The following is a 25,794-nucleotide window of genomic DNA, read 5'->3' as shown; positions in this document are numbered from 1 at the left end:
CTTACAGAAAGTCTTTTATGAACACCTTATTAAACACCTTATGGAAATCCAAGTATACAACATCCACGTGTTCCCTTCTATCCATTGCATTCATTATATTCTCAAATAACTCCGGTAGGTTTGTCAAACAGGATGTGCCCTTCATGAATCCATGCTGTGTCGGCCTGATGGAACACTGATTCAGATGCCTTGCTGTTTCTTCCTTAATGATAGTTTCAAGCATTTTCCTAAATATACACATTAAACTAAATGGCCTACAGTTACCCAACTTTTGCCTACATCCTTTCTGAAATAGTGGCATGGCATTCACTGTCTTCCAATCTCCCAAGACCTGACCAGAGTCCAGAGAACTTTGTTAAATTATCATAAACAGTAAGTTATAATGTAATGTTAAGCCATTTATTTCAGTACCCTGGAATGCATCAGATCAGGACCAGGGGACTTGTCTACCTTTAAGCCCACAAGTTTGCTCATCCACTACCTCTTTAGTGACAGTGATTGTATCGAGGTCCTCGCCTTGATGTTAGATGTAACCTTCTCCATAAATACTGGCACAGAATAGTTGTTCAAGGTCTTTGCCATTTCTTCATTACCCAATATTAATTCCCCCTTGCCTTCCAAGGAACCTACTGTATTTTCTCTTTAGTAATCCTTTTCTGCTTTATAAATTATAAAAACTTTTACTATCTTTATACTGTATTTTGCACTAGTTTACTTTAATTATTTCCTCTTTCCCTATTGCTTGCTTGGTGATGCTTTGTTGCTTTTTTTTAAGAGTTTTCCCAGTCTTCCAGTTTACTGCTATTCTTAGCATCTTGTTATGCATGAGCTTTTTTTGATTTCCTTAGTTATCCAGAAATGACTTTCCCCATTCTAGTGTCCTTACTTTGAATTGGAATATACTTTTGTTGAACTCTGTGAAAAATATCTTTGAAAGTCTTCCATTGTTCCTTAACTGTTCTGATTAAATCTAGTTCCTTACACAGGACCAAATCCAGAATTGCCTTTTCTCTCGTGAACTCAGTCACAAGTTGTACTAAAAAGCCATCTTGCAAGCACTCTACAAATTCCAGTCCCAACCTGATTTTCCCAGTCTACCTGCAAATTTATGTTCCCAACCTCTAACATTGCCTTTTTACATACAATGAAGATCTTCAAGACAGCCCATGTACAGGGTGTAAAATTTTGCCAATTCCCCATTATTTATGCTGGGAAATCCATATGAACAATTATAGGGATCAATCTAATACAGGGACTACTACTCCATTATGATTAGGCATAATATCAGTGTATTATTCCTGAATAAGGAGACTGCAATGGGATGAGGGAGGAGACTGCTAATATAGACTGAGCACATAGGCTATATGGTAGAACAGTTAAGGAAGAATGGAAAGCTTTCAGAGGTTTTCACAAAGGATATGGAAGTTTTGGAAAGGATGCAGAAGAGTTCTACCAGGCTGCTGTGTGGATTAGAGGGTATGTGTTATATGGATATTGGACAAACTTTTGCAGGTTTCTCTGAAGTAGCAGAGACTGACAGGAGGACTGATAGAAGTTCATAGAATTATAAGAGGCATAGATGGAGTAGACATTTCCAGGGTGTCTGTTTTTCCCAGGGTGAATAAGAAAGGACATGTATTTAAGGTTAAAGATCAAAGGAGATGATGAGCAGCACAGAATTTTTTACACAGAGGGTGCCTGGAATGTCCTCCCAAGAATGGTGGTGGATACAGATACATTAGAGGCATTTAGGAGGCTCTTTGATAGGCACATGAATATGCAGAGAATGGACAGATATGGACCATACGTAGGTAGAGGGGATTCGGTGTTATTAGCTTAATTTGGCACAACGTTGTGGGCAAAAGGTCTCCTGTGGTCAATAGTTCTGTTTCATGTTCTCTAACCAGCCTATTATCAGTTTGAGTGATCTCTGCAGATGCATGAAAAATACATGATCCAGTATAGGGCTGGTTGTTTTAATTTTAATTGACTACTAGGATTAAGACTCATTAGACTTAGTTTATGCATATATAATTGATTCATAATGTTTAAATTCCATCCAATTAACCTCCAATTTCCAACATGTTTGAGTTGGATAACATTTGTTGCAATCACATTCCCAGTTCTCTGCAACATGTTTCTTTCAGATTCAAGGGATATGGTTGCTGAAAATTACATTTTGCTTGGTACTGATTTTCTGCTCCTTGGTGGGTCCCCTCGAAGGATTGTGTTCCTGATTCTGAAAGATGAAGTTCTTGATTTGTCTCTCTTGCATCAGGCCTTTGGCAGCATCTGTTTGGTCTTCATTTTGTATAGTGTTGTTACTGGTTCTACTTTACCTAAATAGACCTTTGTATTTCAGCTAGATTCCAGCATTCACTTCTGCCTCCCACCACTATCCACACTGTAAATGCAGGAATCAAATTAAAGGTTCAAAGGCCCAATTTAATGTCAGAGGAATGTATACAATATACTTCCCAAAATGCTTTTCCTTCGCAAACATCCACGAAAACAGAGAAGTGCCCCAAAGATTGAATGACAGATAAACTTAAGAACTCCAAAGTCCCCAAAGCATAAGTGGTAGTGAGCAACAATCCCCCGCTCCCCCCACTGGCAAAAAAATAGCAAGCATCGCCCCCATCACCGAGCATTCAAGTGTGAGCAAAGACACAGACTTGTAGTTACCCCAAAGACTTCACGTTACACCTGGCATTCAACATACCGCAGATTCTCTCTCTGCCTAATAAGGGAAAAAAAGTTTTCCCAGTGAGACATAACAAACAACTCACTGGTTTATGATGTTAAAAAGTCTGTTACGTCGCTTTTTTTGAGCTCTGTGCCCAAAGATTGCAAAGATCCCAGATCTTTGGGCCCACAGCAGATCAGATATCCTGACTCCCCCGACGACACACAAGTCTCCTGTTGTGACACCAACCCTCAATCCGCCTGTCTCCGGAGCCCTGAGATCTCAGGCTTCCGAAGTCGAGCCGGACTCTCAGGCTGAACCCTTGGCGTGCCGAACAATGGCCAGTCCTGAAACCCCGCGAATGGGTCCCGTTCCCGCAAAGGACCGAGGTCAGCATGTAACTCCAGGTCACGGTCTTCAAAAGAACCCTGAAAGGGAAAAATAAAGATATTAAAAATTAGACCGGAATGTTGCAGGAATAGTTAAGCTAAAATCTGCATTTCATGAACAGCATTGAAAATTTTATTATTTAATTTTGAGGGGTATGTTAGAGATGAGAATGAACAGGAATTTAAAACAGTTTAAATGAAGCTCATCCAAAATTCAAAATAGGATATGATTTTTATTTTATTCTATTCCCCCAGAAATTATTTGGAGCATGTTGCTTCGTTAATCTCAGACTGGGTAGAAGAAGAAGAAGACGACAAGTATCAAGAGGAAATGGCAGCTAAAGAGCTAGAAGCCCAGAAATTACAAATAACTCCATCTGAAGTACCTGCAGAACTTGTAACTATTTCTGAGAAACCAAAGAAAGGAAAAGATGCTTCAGCAAGTAAAACTCAATGTATGTAATACCGTCTGCTAATATGAAATTTTAATTCTAAAACTACTTAAAGAAGCATAATAGAAAAATGAGAAATTAATAATTGAAAAAAAAACAATATTACTATTGTTTCATTCTGCTGACAAATTGGTGTTGAGTACATAATGATGGAGATTTAATAACAATATTTTGAAGGTAGAGAATCATTAGGATCTTATGGTCTGAGTGATTTTACCTGCCCCCCCCCCCCCCCCCCGGACTCCCAATTACAAAACTCTTCCATTTGGACATAGTGTTTGGAGGAAAATATATACCACTTAACTGGTAAGTTGTTCTCACAACCCTCACAGAAGTAACTAATTTATCTCCTAAAACATGTCTAAAAAGATAGCAATGTGCTCTGTACTCATAGAAGTGCTGCAGGAGTTTAACCTGTAGAGGGTATACTGTTTGGAATCAAAGGTATAGCTTCCAAGGAGGAATATCAGAGCTTAAAGGAGCTGCTACATAATCCAGGAAAGAAAATAGTGGAGAATGTAAACTCGGAAATGCATGATGACTTCCCATAACTGCAAATGAAATAGAATAGTACAGCACAGTGCAGGCCCTTCGGCCCACATTGTTGTGCTGACCCTCAAACACTGCCTCCTATATAACCCCCCACTTTAAATGCCTCCATTTACCTGTCTAGTAGTCTCTTAAACTTCACTAGTGTATCTGCCTCCACCACTGACTCAGGCAGTGCATTCCACGCACCAACCACTCTCTGAGTAAAAAAACCTCCTTCTAATATCCCCCTTGAACTTCCCACCCCTTATCTTAAAGCCATGTCCTCTTGTATTGAGCAGTGGTGCCCTGGGGAAGAGGCGCTGGCTATCCACTCTATCTATTCCTCTTATTATCTTGTACACCTCTATCATGTCTCCTCTCATCCTCCTCCTCTCCAAAGAGTAAAGCCCTCGCTCCCTTTATTTCTGATTATAATGCATCCTCTCTAAACCAGGCAGCATCCTGGTAAATCTCCTCTGTACCCTTTCCAATGCTTCCACATCCTTCCTATAGTGAGGCAACCAGAATTGGACACAGTACTCCAAGTGTGGCCTAACTAGAGTTTTATAGTGCTGCATCACAACTCTTAGACTCTATCCCTTGACTTACGAAAGCTAACACCCCATAAGCTTTCTTAAGTACCCTATCCACCTGTGAGGCAACTTTCAGGGATCTGTGGACATGTACCCCCAGATCCTTCTGCTCTTCCACACTACCAAGTATCCTGCCATTTACTTTGTACTCTGCCTTGGAGTTTGTCCTTCCAAAGTGTACCACCTCACACTGCTCTGGGTTGAACTCCATCTGCCACTTTTCAACCCACTTCTGCAACCTATCAATGTCTCTCTGCAATCTTCAACAATCCTCTACACTATCTACAACACCACCAACCTTTGTTGTCTGCAAATTTGCCAACCCACCCTTCTATCCCCACATCCCAGTCGTTAATAAAAATCATGAAAAGTAGAGGTCCCAGAACTGATCCTTGTGGGACACCACTAGTCACAACCCTCCAATCCAAATGTACTACTATACCCTTCCTACTATCTATCATAATTTTTATACTTCTGTCAGGTTACACCTCCTCTCCCCCCCCCGCCCCCCAAACCTCCACTACTCCAGGTAAAACAGAAGAACCTATTGTCTCTCATCAGAAATGAACCATTTTATCTGAGCAACATTTGAGTAAATCCCATTTGCACCATTTCAGTTCAGAGGAGATTCTCATCATTCTGGTAGTGTCGTGAGCATACCTGCATGCAAAATTCCAGCTGTGACCTAACCAAAGTTTTATAAGTTGGCACCATGACATGCCTTGTGTTATATTCTGTGCCCCAGCTAATGAAGCCTGACATCCAGTATCTACCTGTACTTCTAAAGATCTATGAACTTGTACTCTTCAGGTCCGGTTCATCAATACTGACTAGGACCCTACCATTCATGCTGTATCTCCAAGATTTACTAGACCTCCAAATTGCAATCTCTCAAGATTATCTGGTTACTTTCCCAGTACTTTTTGTTGCACCTTGCGTGGCAAAATGTGGTTGCAATATTCCTCCTCATATCATTGACTCTACATCCAGCAGTGCTAGTCAGGCCTGCACAGGCAGGCATCTCCCAGTCTGCACCCAGCTAACAGGAGTTACCTGTCACTCATTTCCAACTCATCACCTGCAGCCTATTTAAAACCAGCTCTCATTCACAGCCTTGTTCACGGCTGGCTGGTGGTTGATTGTGGAGCACATTGGAAAATGGCGGAGAGAGAGAACATCAAGGAAAGAGCCAAGCTGTTGAAGGAAGTTTTTAGCGAGACTGGAAGTGAACTAGAGATGGAGGTAGGTGGGAAAGAGGAATGGAAAGAGGAAGAAAAGAAAGGTACGGGATATCAAACTCAGAGGAGTCCGCAGATGATCAAAACAGGACAGCAAAACAATGGAAAGAAGATGAGATAAAAGCAATTACAAAACTAAGCGAATTGCTGATTGGAACCCGATTCATTTGACGAAGATGCTCAACAAAATTATAGGCGAGATTAAAAGAGCAAAGATTTTACGAAATGGTTTGCTATTAGTGATTTGTCGGGATAGTGCTCAGCAAGGCAAAGTGATAAGATTAAGTAAAATAGATGGTAAAGAAGTACAATGCTCAATACGCAACAATAGAAAGTGGACTAGAGGAGTTATTTCGAGGATACCAACAAAAGTTACTATGGATGAGATTAAACAGAACATAAAAGGAGCAAAAATTATTGAGGCCAAACGTTTGAAAGTTACAAGAAACGGGGAAAAAGTGTGATAGTTTGGCGGTAATGATTAACTTTGATGAAGAGAGATTGCCGACTAACGTTTACTTAGGATATAATGTGTTATGCAGTTAGAATATATATACCACCACCTTTAAGATGCTATAAATGTCAGAAGTTCGGGCACGTTGCGGCAGTTTGCAGAGGAAAACAAAGATGTGGGAGATGTGCTGGAATACATGAATATAGGAAATGTGAAGCGGGAGATAGGCTGAAATGCTGCAATTGTGGCAAGGAATACAGTGCAGCTTATCGAGGGTGCATTTATAGCAAGAAGCTGAGATACAATATGTAAAAGTAACTTGAGGAATCAGTTATGCAGAGGCAGTGAAAGAATTTGCTGAAAAAAAGGCTGTCAAGCAAACAAATACAGGGAATAATAAACCGGTGAATTGTGAGGGCTGGTAATATAAAAAATAAGGATACACTTAGTGAGTAGAAAGGATTTCGTACTTTTTATGGTGGATGCAATTAATTGTTCAGCGCAAACAAGCAAAAGAACTGAAAAAATTAAAATTATAGTCAAGTCTGCAGAAAAGTATCTTGGTATTAAAGGAATTAGGTGGAAAGAAGTCAAAGAAACGCTGAATGGAAGATCCAACAGTTCACTGGCAGGGGAGATGGAATCGTAATGGCAGTATATTTATCGCAAATGGTCAAATATGTTTCAGAACTTAAGGAAAATCCTCAGATTTGATTGTTGAAGCCCAGGGTAAATGTGCAGAACTCCAACAACAAATAGAAGTACCTGACAAGAACAACTGTGAGTTGGAAAGAGATTGGAAAATGGAGGAAATTATTACACGGATACAAAAGGAAAAGGAATTTGTTACAAAGTGAATTACCTACATTCAGATTATAAAATGAAAACATGGAAGCAAATGAAGAACTCTGAGGTTTCAATAAACAACTGCAGGCCATGATCCAAGAAAAGGAAAACCTGAAAAAGCAGATAGACTTGGAAAAACAGCAATTTTAAAAGTATAACATGCGATAATTACTATTCTTTAACAAGACGATTTTAATCTTACAAGTGATGTAGATGAAATTAATGTAATTGAGGTAATGCAACAACATGAAAACGTGACAATTAGGGAAGAATAGCAGTTTGTGGCATTATCTAGTGAGCGCATTAAGCATTCACAAGGAATTGCAACTACAGAGTGATGCTAATAGAGAACTGCAGGCTGAACTAGATTGTCTAAAGTAGAGAACTCCAGGACATATTTGGTTGGAGCACCACAAGTCTAGCAGGTGGCGGTAATGCACTGAAAAACTGGTTGCCAACTGCCATAAAACAAAAAAAGAAGAAGCCCTTGTTCACCCACTGAACCAGCCAGCCTCAACCAGTTGCGCCTAGGTTTCAGTTACCTTGTTGCCTTGTCATCTTAATTATCCATCTCTCTTGTTTTGTGCCCCTCTCGTGGCTTGCTTATTTTGCATTTATTATTGAAGTTATCACTCACTGCTAAATCAATTCTGCTGCTCTGCATTTGGGTCAAGCCTCTACATTTTCTGATGGTGCTTAACTGTTTGGAAACAGTCTCAGGTGTGCTGGGATTATGAAAAGATGTTGGGTACTGTAAATGAAATTTATTGGTCCTAGGTCTCCAGATTTTGAAGCTCAGGATACTAATATTGTCCAATCATATTATGGATCTGCCAGGAATTGGTAAAACAGAAATACAGCAACAGAGTGCCAATGCCAATCTCAGTGTTATCACTGTTATTGGATGATATGTGATGATAGATATTCTAATGAAATAATTTAATTTTTGGAATTTCTTGACATTGCAGCGTAGACATCTTAGCCCCCCTCCCCGACTTTGAACACAAAATGCAGATCAGTGTGATAACTGATGTTTGTAATTAGGTAGTAATAGTGGAAAATGACCACATGATATTACCACATCGATATAGTATTGTATAAAAAATATACTCATTTAATTTATTTTGCTTGTAACCCCACTGCAGAAAATAATGAAGCAAAATCAGGAAATGTGGATAAGGATATGGCATAATATCAATTTTATATTCCTAATTGTAAGCCGTTAGATGCTAAAATCCTTAATGTTTCTATTTTCACTGTGTGACTGTAAGGAATTGGAGACCATGATGATTGCCTGACCATATTTCCTGGCAGGTTAGGAGGGTGCTCCCAGGGTGCCTGACCCGGATCTGGGCCGTACCCTCCAAATATCCGGACCTGCCTCTCGGTTTTTTTGCACTACCTTACTTTCCATTTTTCTACTTTCTATTTATGATTTATAATTTAAATTTTTAAAATTTACTAATTGTAACTATTTTAATATTTAATATTTGTAATCCAGGGAGTGGGAAGCGCAGAATCTAATATCACTGTGATGATTGTACGTTCTAGTACCAATTGTTTGGCGACAATAAGGTATAAGTATCAGATAGGAGGATCTCCAACTGGCAGAAGAATGCCAGAGAGGTCTCTGTCAGGGTACAAGTTCAGCCCCTGAATACCTATACTCATGGGAAGCCTACAATATAAACAAATCCCCCTACTTATCATACTTGCAGCAGTGAGCTGAATGTGAAGTAGGTGAAGACTGCTCTCCCTGTTTAAGTGCAATGGGGAGTAAACTGAGATAGAGATTAATCAGAGCAACACACACAAAATGCAGGAGGATTTTAGCAGGTCAGGCAGCATCTTTGGAAGTAAATAAACAGTCCATGTTTCAGGCCAAGACCTTTCTTCAGAACTGGAAAAGAAAGGGGAAGACACTGGAATTAAAAGATGTGGGAAGGGAAGGAGGATCAGCTAGGAGGTTATAGGTGAAGCCAGGTGGGTGAGGAAAGGTAAAGGGCTGGAAGGAATCTAATAGAGGAGAGCAGACTTTGGGAGAAGGGGGAGGGTGCACCAGACGGAAGTGATAGGCAGGTGAGAAGAGCTTAGAGGCCAGAGTGGGAAATAGAAGAGAGAAGGGAGGGGGTTAAAAACTACCAGAAGGAGAAACTGCTGTTCATGCCATTGGATTAGAAGCTACCTAGACAGGAGGTGAGATGTTGCTCCTCCACTCTGCAAGTGACCTCATCATGGCAAAAAGAAGGCCATGGACTGACATATCGGAATGGAAATATGGATAGGAATTTAAATTGTTGGCCACCGGGAAATTCTGCTTTTGGTGGGTGGAGCGGAGATGGCTTGACAAAGCAATCCCCCAATTTACATTGGTCTCACCAATATAGAGGAGGCTGCATCAGGACTTCCAGATATAATAGATGCCCCAACAGATTCTTAGTTGAGGTGTTGCCTCACCTGAAGGACTGTTTTTGGGACCCTGAATGGAGGTAAGGGAGGAGGTGAATGTGTAAATGTAGCATCTCTATCGCTTGCAGGGATGTGTGCCCAGAGGGAGATTAGTGGGGAGGGACGAATGGACATGAGAATCCCAGAGGAAGCGATCTTTGCAGGGAGTGGGGAGGAGGTAAAGATGTGTTTGGTTGTAGGATAGCAGAGGGTTGGGGGGGGAGGGAGGGATGTTCCGCAGGGATCTCCCATGGTCCCTTCTCCTTTCCTATCACTTTATTTTTCCCACCTATCACCAACCCCTCCCCCCACCTTTTCATTCTAGTATGTTCTCCCTTCCTGAAGTGGGGTCTCAACCTGAAATGCCAACTGTTTATTTATTTCCATAGATGCTGCCTGACGTGCTGAGTTCCTCCAGCATTTTGTGTGTGTTGCTCTGGACTTCCAGCATCTACGGAATCTCTTCTGTTTGTAGAGATTAGCCAGCCCAGTTTTTTTTTTCCTATTCCAAGGCCAAAGTATGCTTCCTCAGTCAAAATGACATGTATCTAGTCATGTATTTTTGTTTAATATTCCTTTCTATGACACTTCAGAAATAATGCATTAATGAAGAATGACTTGGAGACATCCTAATCGCCTAACAGGGAACATAGTAATCTTTTTCTTAATCATGGGTCATAGATGGTGCTATATTGTTTTCTTTTTTAAGCAAGTACTCCAGGACCTCAATTCAAACCAGAAACTGTTGTTGAAGAAGAAGATAAAGAAAAAAGTAACGAACCTTTCATGCGTGAGGGATCACTTAAAGTAAGTATTTCACCGTTGTTTTAGCAAAAGTATACCCTGTATCCCATTGTTTCTTTCCTTTATTTCGAGGGAAATTTCCCACATAAATATTTTATATAATGATATTTTGACAATTTCAATTTAATGAGCACACCAGAGTTTCATCCTTTACATCATCAAACAGATGTGGAGAATGGAATTGAGTTCCTAAACAAAGTGAGCTCAGAGCTTAGTTCAGTTAGTAATGAGAGTTGGTGGATTTTTAGTAGGTTTTGGTAAGCTGCCAATCCTTGGCAGTGAAGGGAATGAAAGTGAAGAAGGATAGGGAACATCAAGGGAATGGACAACATACAGGTGGAGAATGAGTGGAAATTGAGATTAATAGAACCTAGAACAGCACAACAGATTGTTGTTTGTAACTACCCTCAACAATAGGCACAGTGAGAATGTCTATTACCTAACATGTAATGTACCTTTATTGGTTCGGTTAACAAAAAACATGCATATCATACACAAAACTAAATATCTGTGTGCACACACACTAGCCAGGTCAGTCAAACACCGGGCTCAGACTACTTCAGGACGGCACTAGGGTATTTGCGTCCTGGACATTCGTGTCCTGGTCATTAGTGTCCCTGGACATTTGTGTCCCTTTTTTGCGTTCCGGTCATTTGCGCCCCACTATATGTAACTATTACTGAGTAACAAACCCCATGTTATATATGCTAAGCCTCTTATCTCAGCTCAAAAAGCAACCATCTAATCAATTAGGGTAATTTATAGGCAAATGAGGGGTGCCTCGTTTGCGACTGAGCTACTTATAAACAAACCCCCATGTTTCCTATTACAGTTTGGCTTTAAATTTACTTTTTCTTTTCCAGAAACTAAGCTATGTCACAGTTCTTGAAATCAAGCAAAGGTGGAAATATACTTGTTGATGACAGAAATTATATTTATCACTATCATAAGAAAAATGCTGCAGGCATGAAAACTTACTGGGGGTGTGTGGTACGATCCTGCAAAGCAAGAGTTCATACCAAGAGCGATGTAATAAAACAAATTATTAAGCATAACCATGGTTCTTCTGCTGCTGCAATTAGAGCAAAAGGATCGATTTTAGAGTTGATAGAAACTGCGATCTCCTCACATGAACCAACAAAACATCTCTTTGGAACAACTTTGTCAAAACATGATGAATTTTCAATGGCAGAAATGCCCTCTGTCTCAGCAGTGGGGAGAAATGTTCATCATTGAAGACAGAAAGCACAAAAGGCTCCATCTATACCAAACCAAAGATGTAATTACGGAATACCAGAAGAATATTGTATTCTCCCCACTGGACAAAGGTTTCTTGCAATTGATACTGGCATAAATGATGAAAATAGAATGCTCATCTTTGCTTCTGTGAGGGTTTGGATGACTTGACACGATTTCAGAATTGGGCAGCAGATGGCACTTTTAAAATTTGCCCACAAATCTATTATCAATTGTACTGCATCCATGTCCAAGATGGTATATTCAGTATTTTCCGTGTTTTTGCTCTTCTACCCAACAAGACTAAAGAAACATATGACCGCCTATTCACTCTTTTGTTGCAGACTCACCCTCAACTTAATCCCAAATTAGTGCTAACGGATTTTGAACTAGGAGCAAAAAAGAGTATAGCAGAAACATATCCTAATGCAAACAATAAGCTTGTGTATTTTCCATTTGTCAAAATCCACCTTTAAGAAAATATGCGACCTCGGTTTGAAGTTACATACATTGGCCAAGCAAGAGGTAGAATTGGGCACAGGATTGCAGCAACCTTTTCCATTGCATCTTGGAATGTTCACAATCGAACAATGAATGACTTGCCTAGATCTAACAATAGTTTAGAGGGGTGATATAATGCTATCCAAAATTCAATTACTTGTCAACATCCCTCTGTTTGGAAATTAATTGATGCATTGAAGAAAGAGGAAGCTATGGCCACAAAGAAGAAAACTGACTACCAAAGAGGGATTATTGTCCAACCAAGAAATAAGAATATCAATAAGTGCCTTCAATCATTAATTGCACGTTACAATCCTGAGGACAAATTAAGTTTCTTACGCGGGGTTGCCCACAGCATGCACACTTTCTAAGTTTTGGACTTATAAATTAAATTTTTAATCAATAAAATGCATACTACAATCCCTTTTTAAATTAATAAAACTTTTTGATTTTTAAAAATTACATGAATATGTAAAATTATATCTTTTATGAAATATACATATATTGGGACACAAATGTCCGGGATGCAAAAAAAATGGACGCAAATGTCCAGGGGTGCCAATGACCGGGATGCATTTGACCAGGACACAGTTGTCTAGGACGCAATTGTCCTGTCACCCTTCAGGACATAGACTTCTCCCTCCACAATCCTGTCATTTCCAAATAACCAAACTGTTATGTTTGTTCTTAATAAAAACAAACTCGGTGTAGGTTTACGTTAGAACATTTTATTACTGAACTACTGCTCAGCCCTGTCTACATGCAAACCCGGTCACCATTGTAGTTTCCGGGTCCAGGTAAACCCTGCTCACTGCATACTGGTAATGAAGTTCTTTATTAAGTACACGTAATAACACATCTTCCCCCTTTAATGAAAAACTAACACAATACTATGTCCTCATAAACCTACAAGGAACAATAGTCATTTCCAACAAAGATATTTACATTCCATAGCCAGACTTTTTTTTTGAATTTTCCACCATTCAGCATTTCAACTTCAATTGTAATGAGCAACTATAGTCCCTTATCTACTCATCAACTTTTAATCAGTCTCTAAGGTGCTTTAATTATCCTTTTTTGGTCTGCTTTTTGCTTCCACAGGTGCATTACTTGTATTTGCTCCATTAATATTTGTCTTTCTGAGAGATCTGATCAACATATTCATTTTTTACATGTGAGGCCCTTTTGGTATGCTGACCGGTGACGCATCACAGCTATTGGAGCTTGGGGTCATAGATCCATGTGGTTCCTTCTCAGATGTGTCCCTCACTCTGTCTGGATCTGGTAGGAATATAGAGCTACTATGTCTTACACATATCCTTGCATGGACTATGTGCCAGAATCACGATCTCGCATTTGCACTTGATCTCCAGGCTTCAGGTCTGGTAGACAGTTTGCAGTCTTGTCATGATACTATTTCTGTTTTTCTTTCCCTTTCACTTTAGCCAATTTGAACTTGTATGTTCTTTTAGGTGTCAACAGGTTTTCATGCATTGGAAGGTTAGTGTGTATGTGTCAACCCATCAGCATATGGGCTGGTTAAAGGCTATTCTGCAATGGCACAGTTCTGTAATTCATTAGAAATCCTCTCGTCCATCTTGCACTTTCTTCATGAGGCCCTTCCCTACTTTGACTGAACTTTCTGCTAGGCCATTAGATTTTGGATGACGTGGGTTTGAAGTTTTATGTTGAAACCCCCCCAAACATTGACCAAGGACTCAAATTCACAGCTCAAAAATTGTGAACCATTGGCTGATGCTATCTCATATGGAACTTCTTGTCTCACAAGCACAGTTTTCAGGAAAGTGACAACTGCCTTTCTGGATATTGCTTGCAATGTTGCAACCTCTGGGTAATTGGAAAGATAGCTGGTTACAACAATATGACTTTTCCCATTACAACGAAACAAATCCATTCCAACTTTGAAGTATGGCCTGTCTGGTACAGGGTGTGGTGTAAGCAGTTCTGCTTGCTGCTTTGGTCTGTAGGTAAATAATATTTCACGTGAAGCAATGATCTGGCTACTGTCTTCGTTCATTCTAGGCCAGAGCTTCACTTCACGAGCTCAACATTTACATTTTTCTTCACCAAGATGCCCTTTGTGTATCTTCTGAAGTATTTCCTTGCGTAGTGGTACTGGAATCACAAACCTGTTTCCTTTAGAAGACCATACCTTTTACTACTGACAGTTCAGCTCTCTATGCCTAATAATCCTGAATGCACATTGGACATTCTTAGCTGCTAGCCATCCTTTCCATATTGTACCTTTGAGTTCTTTCATTGTTTCATCTGATCCTGCTGCTTTCCTAATCTGCTCTGTTCTGTTAGAAGATGCTGGAAAGGAGGTGACAATCATGTCAACATAGGCTTGTATATCTGCATTGGTGTCTTGGTCACTCTTTTCTTTCTTGTTGAATGCTCGAGATAGCGCATCAGCAACAAACATTTTTTACTGGTGTGTAGATCATCATCACATCATATTTCTGTAGCCTTATCAAGATGTGCTACATCCTTATGGGAATCATTCAGTGGTTTGGACATAATTGAGACCAGTGGTTTATGGTCTGTCTCCTCTCAAATCTTGTCCATAGATGTAAACACAGAAACATAGAAAACCTACAGCACAATACAGGCCCTTCAGCCCACAAAATTGTACCGAACATGTCCCTACCTTAGAAATGACTAGGCTTACCCATAGCCCTCTATTTTTCTAAGCTCCATGTACCTATCCAAAGGTCTTTTAAAAGACCCTATCGTATCCGCCTCCTCCACCATTGCTAGCAGCCCATTCCACACACTCACCACTCTCTGAGTAAAAAAACTTACCCCTGACATCTCTGTACCTACTCCCCAGCACCTTAAACCTCTGTCCTCTTGTGGCAACCATTTCAGCCCTGAGAAAAGACCTCTGACTATCCACACGATCAATGCCTCTCATCATCTTATACACCTCTGTCAGGTCACCTCTCATCCTCTATTGCTCCAAGGAGAAAAGGCCGATTTCACTCAACCTGCTTTCATAAGGCATGCTCCCCAATCCAGGCAGCATCCTTGTAAATCTCCTCTGCGCCCTTTCTATGGCTTCCACATCCTTCCTGTAGTGAGGTTGCCAGAACTGAGCACAGTACTCCAAGTGGGGTCTGACCAGGATCCTATATAGCTGCAACATTACCTCTTATCTCCTAAATTCAATTCCACGATTAATGAAGGCCAGTACACCATATGCCTTCTTAACCACAGAGTCAACCTGCGCAGCTGCTTTGAGCATCCTATGGACTCGGGCCCCAAGATCCCTCTGATCCTCCACACTGCCAAGAGTCTTACCATTAAAACTATTTTCTGCCATTGTATTTGACCCACCAAAATGAACCACTTCACACCTATCTGGGTTGAACTCCATCTGCCACTTCTCAGCCCAGTTTTGCATCCTATCAATGTCCCGCTGTAACCTCTGACAGCCCTTCACACTATCCACAACATCTCTAACCTTTGTATCATCAGTAAACTTACTAACCCATCCCTCCACTTCCTCATCCAGGTCATTTATAAAAATCATGAAGAGTGAGGGTCCCAGATCAGATCCTTGAGGCACACCACTGGTCACTGACCTCCATGCAGAAAATGACCTGTCTACAACCATTCTTTGCTCTCTGTGGGCAAGCCAGTTCTGGATCCACAAAGCAATGTCCCCTTGGATCCCATGCCTCCTTACCTTCTCAATAACCCTTGCATGGGGTACCTTATCAAGTGCCTTGCTGAAATCCATATACACTACATCTACTGCTCTTCCTTCATCAATGTGTTAGTCACATCCTCAAAACATTCAATCAGGCTCGTAAGGCACGACCTGCCCTTAACAAAGCCATGCTGACTATTCCTAATCATATTATACCTCTCCAAATGTTCATAAATCCCTCCTTTCAGAATCTCCTCCATCAACTTACCAACCACTGAAGTAAGTCTCACTGGTCTATAATTTCCGGGGCTACCTCTACTCCCTTTCTTGAATAAAAGAACAACATCCCCAACCCTCCAATCCTCCGGAACCTTTTTCCCGTCCCCATTGATGATGCAAAGATCATTGCCAGAGGCTCAGCAATCTCCTTCCTTGCCTCCCACGGTAGCCTGGGGTACATCTCATCCGGTCCCAGCGACTTATCCAACTTGATGCTTTCCAAAAGCTCCAGCACATCCCCTTTCTTAATATCTACATGCTCAAGCTTTTCAGTCTGCTGCAAGTCATCACTATAATCACCAAGATCCTTTTCCATAGTGAATACTGAAGTAAAGTATTCATTAAGTACCTCTGCTATTTCCTCCAGTTCCATACATACTTTCCCACTGTCACACTTGATAGGTCCTATTCTTTCACGTCTTATCCTCATGCTCTTCACATACTTGTAGAATGCCTTGGGGTTTTCCTTAATCCTGCCCACCAAGGCCTTCTCATGGCCCCTTCTGGCTCTTCTAATTTCCTTCTTAAGCTCCTTCCTGTTAGCCTTATAATCTTCTAGATCTCTAACATTACCTAGCTCTCTGAACCTTTTGTAAGCTTTTCTTCTTGACTAGATTTATTACAGCCTTTGTACACCACGGTTCCTGTGCGCTACCATAATTTCCGTGTCTCAGTAGAATGTATCTATGCAGAACTCCAACACCAATATCCCTGAAAATTTGCCACATTTCTTCCGTACTTTTCCCTGAGAACATCTGTTCCCAATTTAAGCTTCCAATTTCCTGCCTGATAGCCTTATAATTCCCCTTACTCCAATTATACACTTTTCTAACTTGTCTGTTCCTATCTCTCTCCAATGCTATCTAAAGGAGATAGAATTATGATCACTATCTCCAAAATGCTCTCCCACTGAGAGATCTGACACCTGACCAGGTTCATTTTCCAATACCAAATCAAGTACAGCCTCTCCTCTTGTAGGCTGATCTACATATTGTGTCAAAAAACCTTCCTGAACCTAACAAACTCCACCCCATCTAAACCCCTTGCTCTCGGGACATGCCAACCGATATGTACTGATGGAACATTCCCTGTCATATCAAGCACTTGTCTCAGTCATGTTGATCTTTGATGGACCCCCAGATGAAGATGCCATCCATCCTGGTCTTGACAGCAGATATGCCCTCAAATCATGTAAATGATTTTATGGTAGACTTCCGCTGTAGACAGAATCCCATACAGTAGCTGAAGTAAGTGATATCTCCCCTGTGGTGTGTTAAAAGTACACCGTCTCGGACTTGCTTTATCTGCCAAAATCTAGATGACACTTCGAGCTTGCTAAACCACTTGGCACCTGCAAACTGGGTTGTTGGCAATCTAAAATGCTCTCTCTTGCATTTCATGCATGCTAGTTGTTGTTTAAGTTTGTCCCTAATTTTGAGTACTACAGATGAGCATCTGAGCCCCTCAAAGATATCTGTACTTTTCCATGAGTGGTCACTATGAGAAAACTTATCACCAGGTTGAGCTTTTCACGTGCACTCAGACCTAATATTGACTGTCCTTTCTTATCTACAATCAGTAGCTGTGACTTTTAAGTGCTGTCCCTTGTGCTTGAAGGTCACTATACAGCCTCCTTTTACTGAAGCATTCTCTCCAGTGTAGCCTCTCACTTTTACTTCACTGGGTAAATCTTGCTCTTTACTGTGAGAGTCTTGTAATCATCCATGGATAACATATTCACCTGGGATCTGGTGTCAAGCTTGACTGGAATTACTGTCTTGTTCACAGTTACTGGAATGACCTCTTCTGTTTGACCGGCACCAGCAGCTGTCTGCAGCGAATCCACAAATTCATCCATTTCCTCATCAACTGTGTGCACCTTTCCCTTGGTAGCCTGACCTTTGCAGCCCTTTGCAAAATGATTCTTCTTCCTACAATTATTGCAGGACTTTCCATCAGCAGGACATGTCTTTGGAATGTGACTGCCTCCACATCTGCTTCATTGCTGTTTGAGCCTTCCTCTTTGCTTTGAGAAATGCCTTGTGCACTGCTTCTCTGTTTTCACAGCATGCACTGCTGTGTCTGCCCTCTGCCGCTCCTTAGCTTGTACTTGTGTGGTCTATGTTGCCCTACACATATTCACAGCCTTTTTCCAGTGTCAAATCTTTTCCACCCAACAATCTTACTCCTAGTCCGTTGTCTGGAATGCCACAAACTATTCTGTCTTTAACTAGTGAGTTTCTCAAATCTCCAAATTTGCAGGACTCACTCAGTGTGTGAAGCTCAGCTAAGTATTGTCAAAGCTAACACTTTGTTTCATGTCACAGAAAAAAAACTTAAATCTCTCAAACATGATGTTATTACTTGGGTCAAAATACTCCTCAAATTTTGTCCTCAGGAGTGTCCGATGTAAAAGCTGTCTCATCAATTTGAAAGCTGTTAGTGTCCAAAGCATCTGTTCCAATTACATGCAGAAAAATATGTGCTTTCAACTTTTCATCGATCCCTCCTGTACGGCTAGGGGCAAAATATATATTGAATTATATATATATTTGAAGCATTTCCAGTTATTAGTTAGATTGCTGATAAACTGCATAGGTGCTGGAGGACTTAGCTTATCTATGATGGAAATTCTCAGCCTCCTGAATCTCTCGATGAATCCAGTGACTGCTGAACTTTGGGAACAATGTGCCCTCTCACCTCATTAGCCAGCTTCACTCCATCATAATTAATGTCTGACCTCACTTGCTGCTAGCTCCTTTCGTACTCATGCAGTCTCTTCCTGTTGCCTATGATATTCATTTCCTCTCCATGTTTATACCTCAAGCCGTCTTCTGACGCCGTGTTATGTTTGTTCTTAATAAAGACAACTTGTTGTGGTTTATCACTGCACTGCTGCTCAACCCTGTGTGTGCCCACCATCATGGCTTCCGATTCCAGGTGAACCCCTCATATTGACACTGGGAACTGAATTAGGCACACATAGTAAAACACATACAAGTAGTTTCTTATTTGGAAATTATTTCAAGTTCAGCAGATCATCAGCAAGAAACTTATTGTGTCTACTTTCAGTTCTGATCGAGCCATTCCTGATCAAGAACCAGTTCACAAAATGGTGACTGCAATAACAGTCTCACAAAATGGCAGCCTCCATTTATTTGTCACCATGGCAAAAACATTTGATTTGTTTGCTTCCACTGTTCTTGGCTCATTCCAAGATTTTTTTTCTGGCCGACAGGAGCAGACTTTTTAGTCCATTATGCCTTTGATGAACATAATACCAAATTTAATTAATTTCTTCTGCGTTACCTGCTTATTGGTACATTGATGATCATATAAATTCTCCTAATCTCACATGAACTGAATAATTTCATTAACATTGTTTTGGGAGGGCAAATATAAGGGGAAACTAACAGCTAATGGCAAGAAACTTTAAAGCATTGACATACAGAAGTATCTTATGTGTCAAAGTCCATGGCTTCCTGGAAGTAACAATACGAATAGGTAGAATGTTAAAGACGTATAAGCATACTTACCTTCATTGTTTGGAGTTTTGAGAGTAAGAATACCCAATTCTTACTCATTGGTCAGGAAGTCATATTGCAGCTGTATAAAACTTTGGTTAAGCCGTACCTGTTGTGTGCAATTCTCATTGCCCCATTACTGGGAGGATGTGGAGGCTTTGGAGAGGGTACAGAAGTGATCTGCCTGGATGCTGCCTGGATTGGTGTGTATTGCACAAAAGAAGTTGGGAAAACTTGAACTGTTTTCTCTGATCATAAGAGGCTGAAGTTGTTTATAAATTTATCAAGATGCCAGAATAGGGTGGGCAGGGGACATAGTTTTATGATGAGAGTTCAAAGGACCTGTGTGAGGCAAATTTAATTTTAGCACGGGTGGTAGAAGCAAGCATGATAATTGTATTTCAGAGGTTTTTTGAGGCATTTCAATGACACATGAATATGCAATGAATGGACTGATATGGATTATATGAGGGCAGAAGAAATTAGTTAAATTTGGCATTATAGTTGTCAAAGTCATAATGGACTAAAACGTCTGCTCCTGTCTCATCAATGTACCATTAACTAGGTAAGGTGAAAGAGCTAGATACAACAAGAACAGAGAATTCCCCACATATTTCTTAAAATGTGAAGCATTGTTTGGATCTGAGAAGTTTCCTGCAGCAACATCTTCTATTATAATTCAACATATAAACAAGTTTCAACAAGATCATCTTATCCTACTCACTCCATTTAGAATAGGCCTAACCTACTCATTCACTCTGCAAAATATTTAACCCCATTATCCCACGGAATCTAATGAACCTTCTTCAGTCCTTAAGCACCTCACTTTAAATTAAGAAATCAAAAGCTTTATGTGGTACTCAAGGTAAGTATCCCAACAACTGTAGCTTATCTGTTTATAGAACTGTACAGCACAATACAGGCCCTTTGGCCTATAGTGATCTTTTACCACCCTGGAGTAATGGCAGTGATAAGTAAGGACTGATTGGACATTTTATGCACATATTTTTATATGTTCCTGACATTTTTTTATTTCCTTTTGTCCTAGGCTTGGAAGAAAGAACAGGAAAAATTGAAAGAGGAGGACCAGAAAAAAGATAAAAAAGGCAAGAAAGAGAGGGCAGAAAGCAAAAAGAAGGAAGGAAAGACACCATCAGTGGCGTCCAAAGCAACTAAATCAGCAAAAAAATCAGCAAAGCAGGACACTAAATCCACCAAAGAGCAAGAAACAACTTCAGTGATTGTACCAGAAGTTGAACAACCAAATGAACCAAAGGAAGAATTTTACAAGGTTGATATTTTTACATCTTAGGATCTTGCGCTTAGGAAATAAGTGCCAAGATTAGTAAAAAAAAATAAAAGAGTGAAAGAAATCTAAGTTGGGACAGTGCTAATATCCCAATACTTAAATATAATGGCCCAAAATTAATGGGGTTTGAGTGCATGGAACATACCACATTCATCTTCCCATGAAGTTCTGCTGTTGGGGTTACCTTGTTTCTTCACATGACACAAGACCACAAGATCATAAAACATAGGAGCAGAATTAGGCCATTTGGCTCTTTTGAGTCTGGAATACCATTCCAGCAAGACTGATTTATTTACCCTCTCAATGTCATTCTCCTGCCTTCTCCCCGTAACCTTCAATGACATTACTAATCAAGAGCCTATCAGCTTCTGCTTTAAATATACCCAATGATTTGGCCTCCACAACCATGTGTGGCAATGAATTCCACAGATTCACCTCATCTTTGGTCTAAAGGGAAATCTTTCTATTCTTCAGTGCTCTCTGGTTCGAGTGACTTTCCCTACTATTTGAAATGCTTTCTCTACATCCATTCTTTCTAGGCCTTTCAATATTCAAATAGGTTTTAGTAAGATTCCCCCTCATTCTTCTAAACGTCAGTGCATGCAGGTCCAGAGCCATCGAACGCTTTGCATACATTAACCCTTTCATTCACAGGATCTTTCTCATGAACCTTCTCAGGATGCTCTCGAATGCGATCACATCTTTTCTTGGATAAGGGGTCGTAAACTGCTCACAATACTCCAAGAACACTGTGACCAATGCCCTACCAAGCCTCAGTATTACATCCTTGCTTTTATATTCTTGTCCACTCAAAATGAATGCTAACATTGTATTTGCCTTTCTTAATACCAGCTCAACCTGCAAGTTAACCTTTATGGAATCTTGTACAAATACTCTCAAGTCCCTTTGCTCCTCTGATTGATGAAATTTCTTCTGATTTAGAAAGTAGTCTATGCCTTTATTCTTTCTACCCAAGTGTATGACCATATATACTTCCCTATACTATATTCTATCTGCCACTTCTTTGCCCATTCTCCTTATCACCCAATGCTTCTTCAGACTCCCATTTACTCAAAGCTACCTGTACCTCCACCTATCTTCATATTCTCCACAAACCTGGCCACAAAACCATCAATTTCATCATCCAAATCATTGACATATAACATGAAAAGAAACAGTCCCAATACTGACCCCTGCAGAACACCACTAGTCACCAGCAGCTAATCAAAAAACACTCCCTTTATTCCCACTCTTTGACTCATGTTGGTCAGCCAATCTTCTATGCATGCTAGTATTTTTCCTGTAATACCATGGAGGCATCTTTACAAAGGCCTTCCAAAAATCCAAGTAAACAACATCCCTCTCATTTGTTAATCCTGCATGTTATTTCTCCAAAAAAAATCCAACAGATTGTCAGGCAAGGTTTCCCCTGAAAGTAACTATGCTGACTTTGGTCTACTTTATCATCTGCCTCCAAGTACCCAGGAACTTCATGCTTAATAATGGACACCAAAATCTTCCCAACCTCTGAAGTCAGGCTAACTGGACTATAATTTTCTGTATTTTTCCTCCCTCTTTTCTTAAAAGAGTAGAGTGACACTTGCAATCTTCCAGTCCTCCGGAACCATTCCAGAACCTAGTGATTCTTGAAAGTTCACTACTAATACCACCACAATCTCTTAGCTTTCAGAACCTTAAGGTGTAGCCCATCTTGCCCAGGTGACTTATTTAACTTCATACCTTTTCAGCTTCCCAAGCACCTTCTCTTTAGTAATAGCAACTATACTTACTTCTGCCCACTGACCCTCTTGAATTTGTAGTATACTGCTTGTGTCTTCCACAGTGAAGACTGACGCAAAGTACTTAGTTTGTTCAATATTTCTTTGTCCCCATTACTATCACTCCAATGTTATTTTCCAGCGGTACAATATCCACTCTTGTCTCTTTTGTTCTTTATATAACTGAAAAATCTTTTGGTATCCTCTTTTATATTATTTGCTAGTCTACCTTCATATTTCATCTGTTTTCTCTTGTGGCTTTTTAGCTGCCTTCTGTTAGTTTTAAAAGCTTATCAGTCCTCTGGCTTCCCACCAATTTTTGCTATGTTATATTTCTCTCTTGCTTTTATGCTGTCTTTGACTTCCCTGTCAGCTATGGTTGCTTTAATCTCCCTTTTGAATACTTCTTCTTTGGGATGAATCTATCCAGAAACGCCAACCATTGGTGTTTACTGTCATCCCTACTAGTGTCCCCTTCCAATCAACTTTGGCCTGCTCCTCTCTCATGTCTCTGTATTATCTTTTTCTCCACTGAAAGACTGATACATTTGATTTCAGCTTCTCCTTCTCAAACTGTAGTATAAATTCTATCATGTTGTGATCACTGCCTCCTAAGGGTTCCTTTATCTTAAGCTGCCTCATTAAATCTGGTTCATTACACAATTCCCAATCCAGAATTGCCTTTTCCCAACCACAAAATGCTCTAAAAAGCCACCACATAGATGCTCTACAAATTCCTTCTCTTGGGATCAACCTGATTTTCTCAATTTACCCATGTATTTAAATCCCCCATGACTATCACAACATTGTCCTTTTTACATACTTTATCTATCTCTTAATTTGTACCCTTCATTCTGTCTATTGTTCAGAGGCTTGCATATAATTCCCATCAGGGTCTTTCTACCCTTGTAGTTTCTTAACTCTACCCACAAGGATTACACATCTTCAAAATCAGAGTCGGGTTTATTATCACCAGCATATGTTGTGAAATTTGTTAACTTAGCAGCAACAGTACAATGCAATACATGATAATATAGAAATAAAAAATAAATAGATCAATTACAGTATAAATATGTATATTAAAAGGTTAGATTAAAAATAGCGCAAAACAGAAATAATATATAAAAAAATGAGGTAGTGTTCATGGGTTCAATGTCCGTTCAGGATTCATATAGCAGGGGGTAAAATGTTGTTCCTGAATCACTGAGTACATGCCTTCAGGCTTCTGTACCTCGTTCCTGATGGTAACAATGTGAAGAGAGCATGTCCTAGGTGATGGGGGTCCTTAATAATGGACGCCACCTTTCTGAGGTACTGCTTCTTAAAGATATCTTGGATACTATGGAGGCTAGTACCCAAGATGAAGCTGACTAATTTTAGGACTTTCTGTGGCTTCTTTCAGTCCTGTGCAGTAGCCCCCCCCCCCCCCCCCGCAATCCCAGACAGGATGCAGCCTGTCAGAATACTCTTCACAGTACATCTATAGATGTTTTCAAGTGTTTTGAGTGACAAACCAAATTTCTTCAAACTCCTAATGAAATATAGCCACTGCATTGCCTTCTTTATAGCTCATTCGATATGTTGGGACCAAGTTAGATCCTCAGAGATCTCGACACCCAGGAATTTGAAATTGCTCACTCTCTCCACTTCTGATCCTTCTAAGAGGATTAGTTCACGTTCCCTTGTCTTACCTTTCCTGAAGTCCACAATCGGCTCTTTCGTCTTACTGACATTGAGGGTACGATTGTTGCTGTGATCCCACTCAACTAGCTGGTATATCTTGCTCCTGTTCTCCCTCTCATCTCCACCTGAGATTCTGCCAACAAATTTATAGATGGCATTTGAGCTATGCTTAGCCACACAATCATGGATATATAGAGAGTAGAACAGTGGGCTAAGCACACACTCCTGATTGCCAGCAAGGAGGAGATGTTATCACCAATCCACACAAACCGTGATCTTCCGGTTAGGAAGTTGAGGATCCAAGTGCAGAGGGAGGTACAGAGGTCCTGTAGCTTATCGATCAGGACCGTGAGAATGGCGATGTTAAACACTGAGCTGTAGTCAATGAACTGCATCCTGACATAGATGTTTATATTGTCCAGGTGATCTAAGACAGTGTGAAGAGTCACTGAGGTTGCCTCTGCCATAAACCCATTGTGGCGATAGGCAAATTGTGGTGGGTCCAGGTCCTTGTTGAGGCAGAAATTCATTCTAGCCATGACCAATCTCTCAAAGCATTTCATCACCATGGATGTGAATACTACTGGATGATAGTCATTAAGACAGCTCACACTACTCTTCTTAGGCACTGGTATAATTGTTGCCTTTTTGAAGCAGGTGGAAACTTCTGACCGTAGCAGTGAGAAACTGAAAATGTCCTTGAATGCTTCCACGAGTTGGTTGGCACGTTTTCAGAGCCTTGCCAGGTACTCCATCAAGGCCTGCCGCCTGTCCAGAAAGACAGCCTGACATTGGCCAGAAAGACAGAGATCACAGGGTCACCTGGTGCAGCAGGGATCTTCACTGCTCTAGTTATATTCTCCCTTTCAAAGTGGGCATAGAAGGCATGAGCTCATCTGGTAGTGAAGCATCGCTAGCATTCATGCTATTGGGTTTCGCTTTGTAGGAAGTAATGTCCTAAAAAACCATGTCAGAGTTGACATGCATTCGATGTTGCCTCCAACCTCACTTGCAATTGTTTCTTCACTCTTGAAGTAGCCCTCCACAAGTCATACCTGGTTTTCTTATATGGGCCTGGGTCACCCGATTGAAATACCACAGATCTAGCCTCCTGCAAACAAACCTCCTGGATCATCCATGGCTTTTGATTTAGGAATGTACAGCAAGTTTTCATAGGCACACACTCATCCACACAGGTTTTAACGAAGCTTATAACAACTGCGGCATACTCATCCAGATTCAAGGACGAATCCCTGAATACAGTCCAGTCCACCGATTCAAACCAGTCCTGTAAGCGATCCTTTGCTTTCCTTCTCCATACCTTCTTGGTCCTCACTGCTGTTTCTACAGTCTTCAGTCTCTGTCTA

The 25,794-nt window shown here is 40.5% G+C and overlaps 1 protein-coding gene across 7 annotated transcripts in view; it reads left to right on the top strand.

The window, feature by feature from the left end:
* Window positions 1–25,794, top strand: part of spag17 (sperm associated antigen 17) — a 266,599-nt gene that overhangs the window by 100,336 nt on the left and 140,469 nt on the right. For all 7 annotated transcript variants that reach the window (XM_063050679.1, XM_063050682.1, XM_063050683.1 and 4 more), the window contains 3 exons: window positions 3,331–3,530; window positions 10,347–10,444; window positions 20,706–20,948. In XM_063050679.1, the coding sequence (XP_062906749.1) occupies window positions 3,331–3,530; window positions 10,347–10,444; window positions 20,706–20,948 (541 nt within the window). The remainder of the gene's footprint in view (window positions 1–3,330; window positions 3,531–10,346; window positions 10,445–20,705; window positions 20,949–25,794) is intronic.

This window comes from Mobula hypostoma, chromosome 6 (assembly GCF_963921235.1).
Source record: "Mobula hypostoma chromosome 6, sMobHyp1.1, whole genome shotgun sequence".
NCBI lineage: Eukaryota > Metazoa > Chordata > Chondrichthyes > Myliobatiformes > Myliobatidae > Mobula > Mobula hypostoma.
The sequence above is the reverse complement of the archived record's forward strand: the minus strand, read 5'-3'. Positions and strand labels throughout refer to the sequence as shown.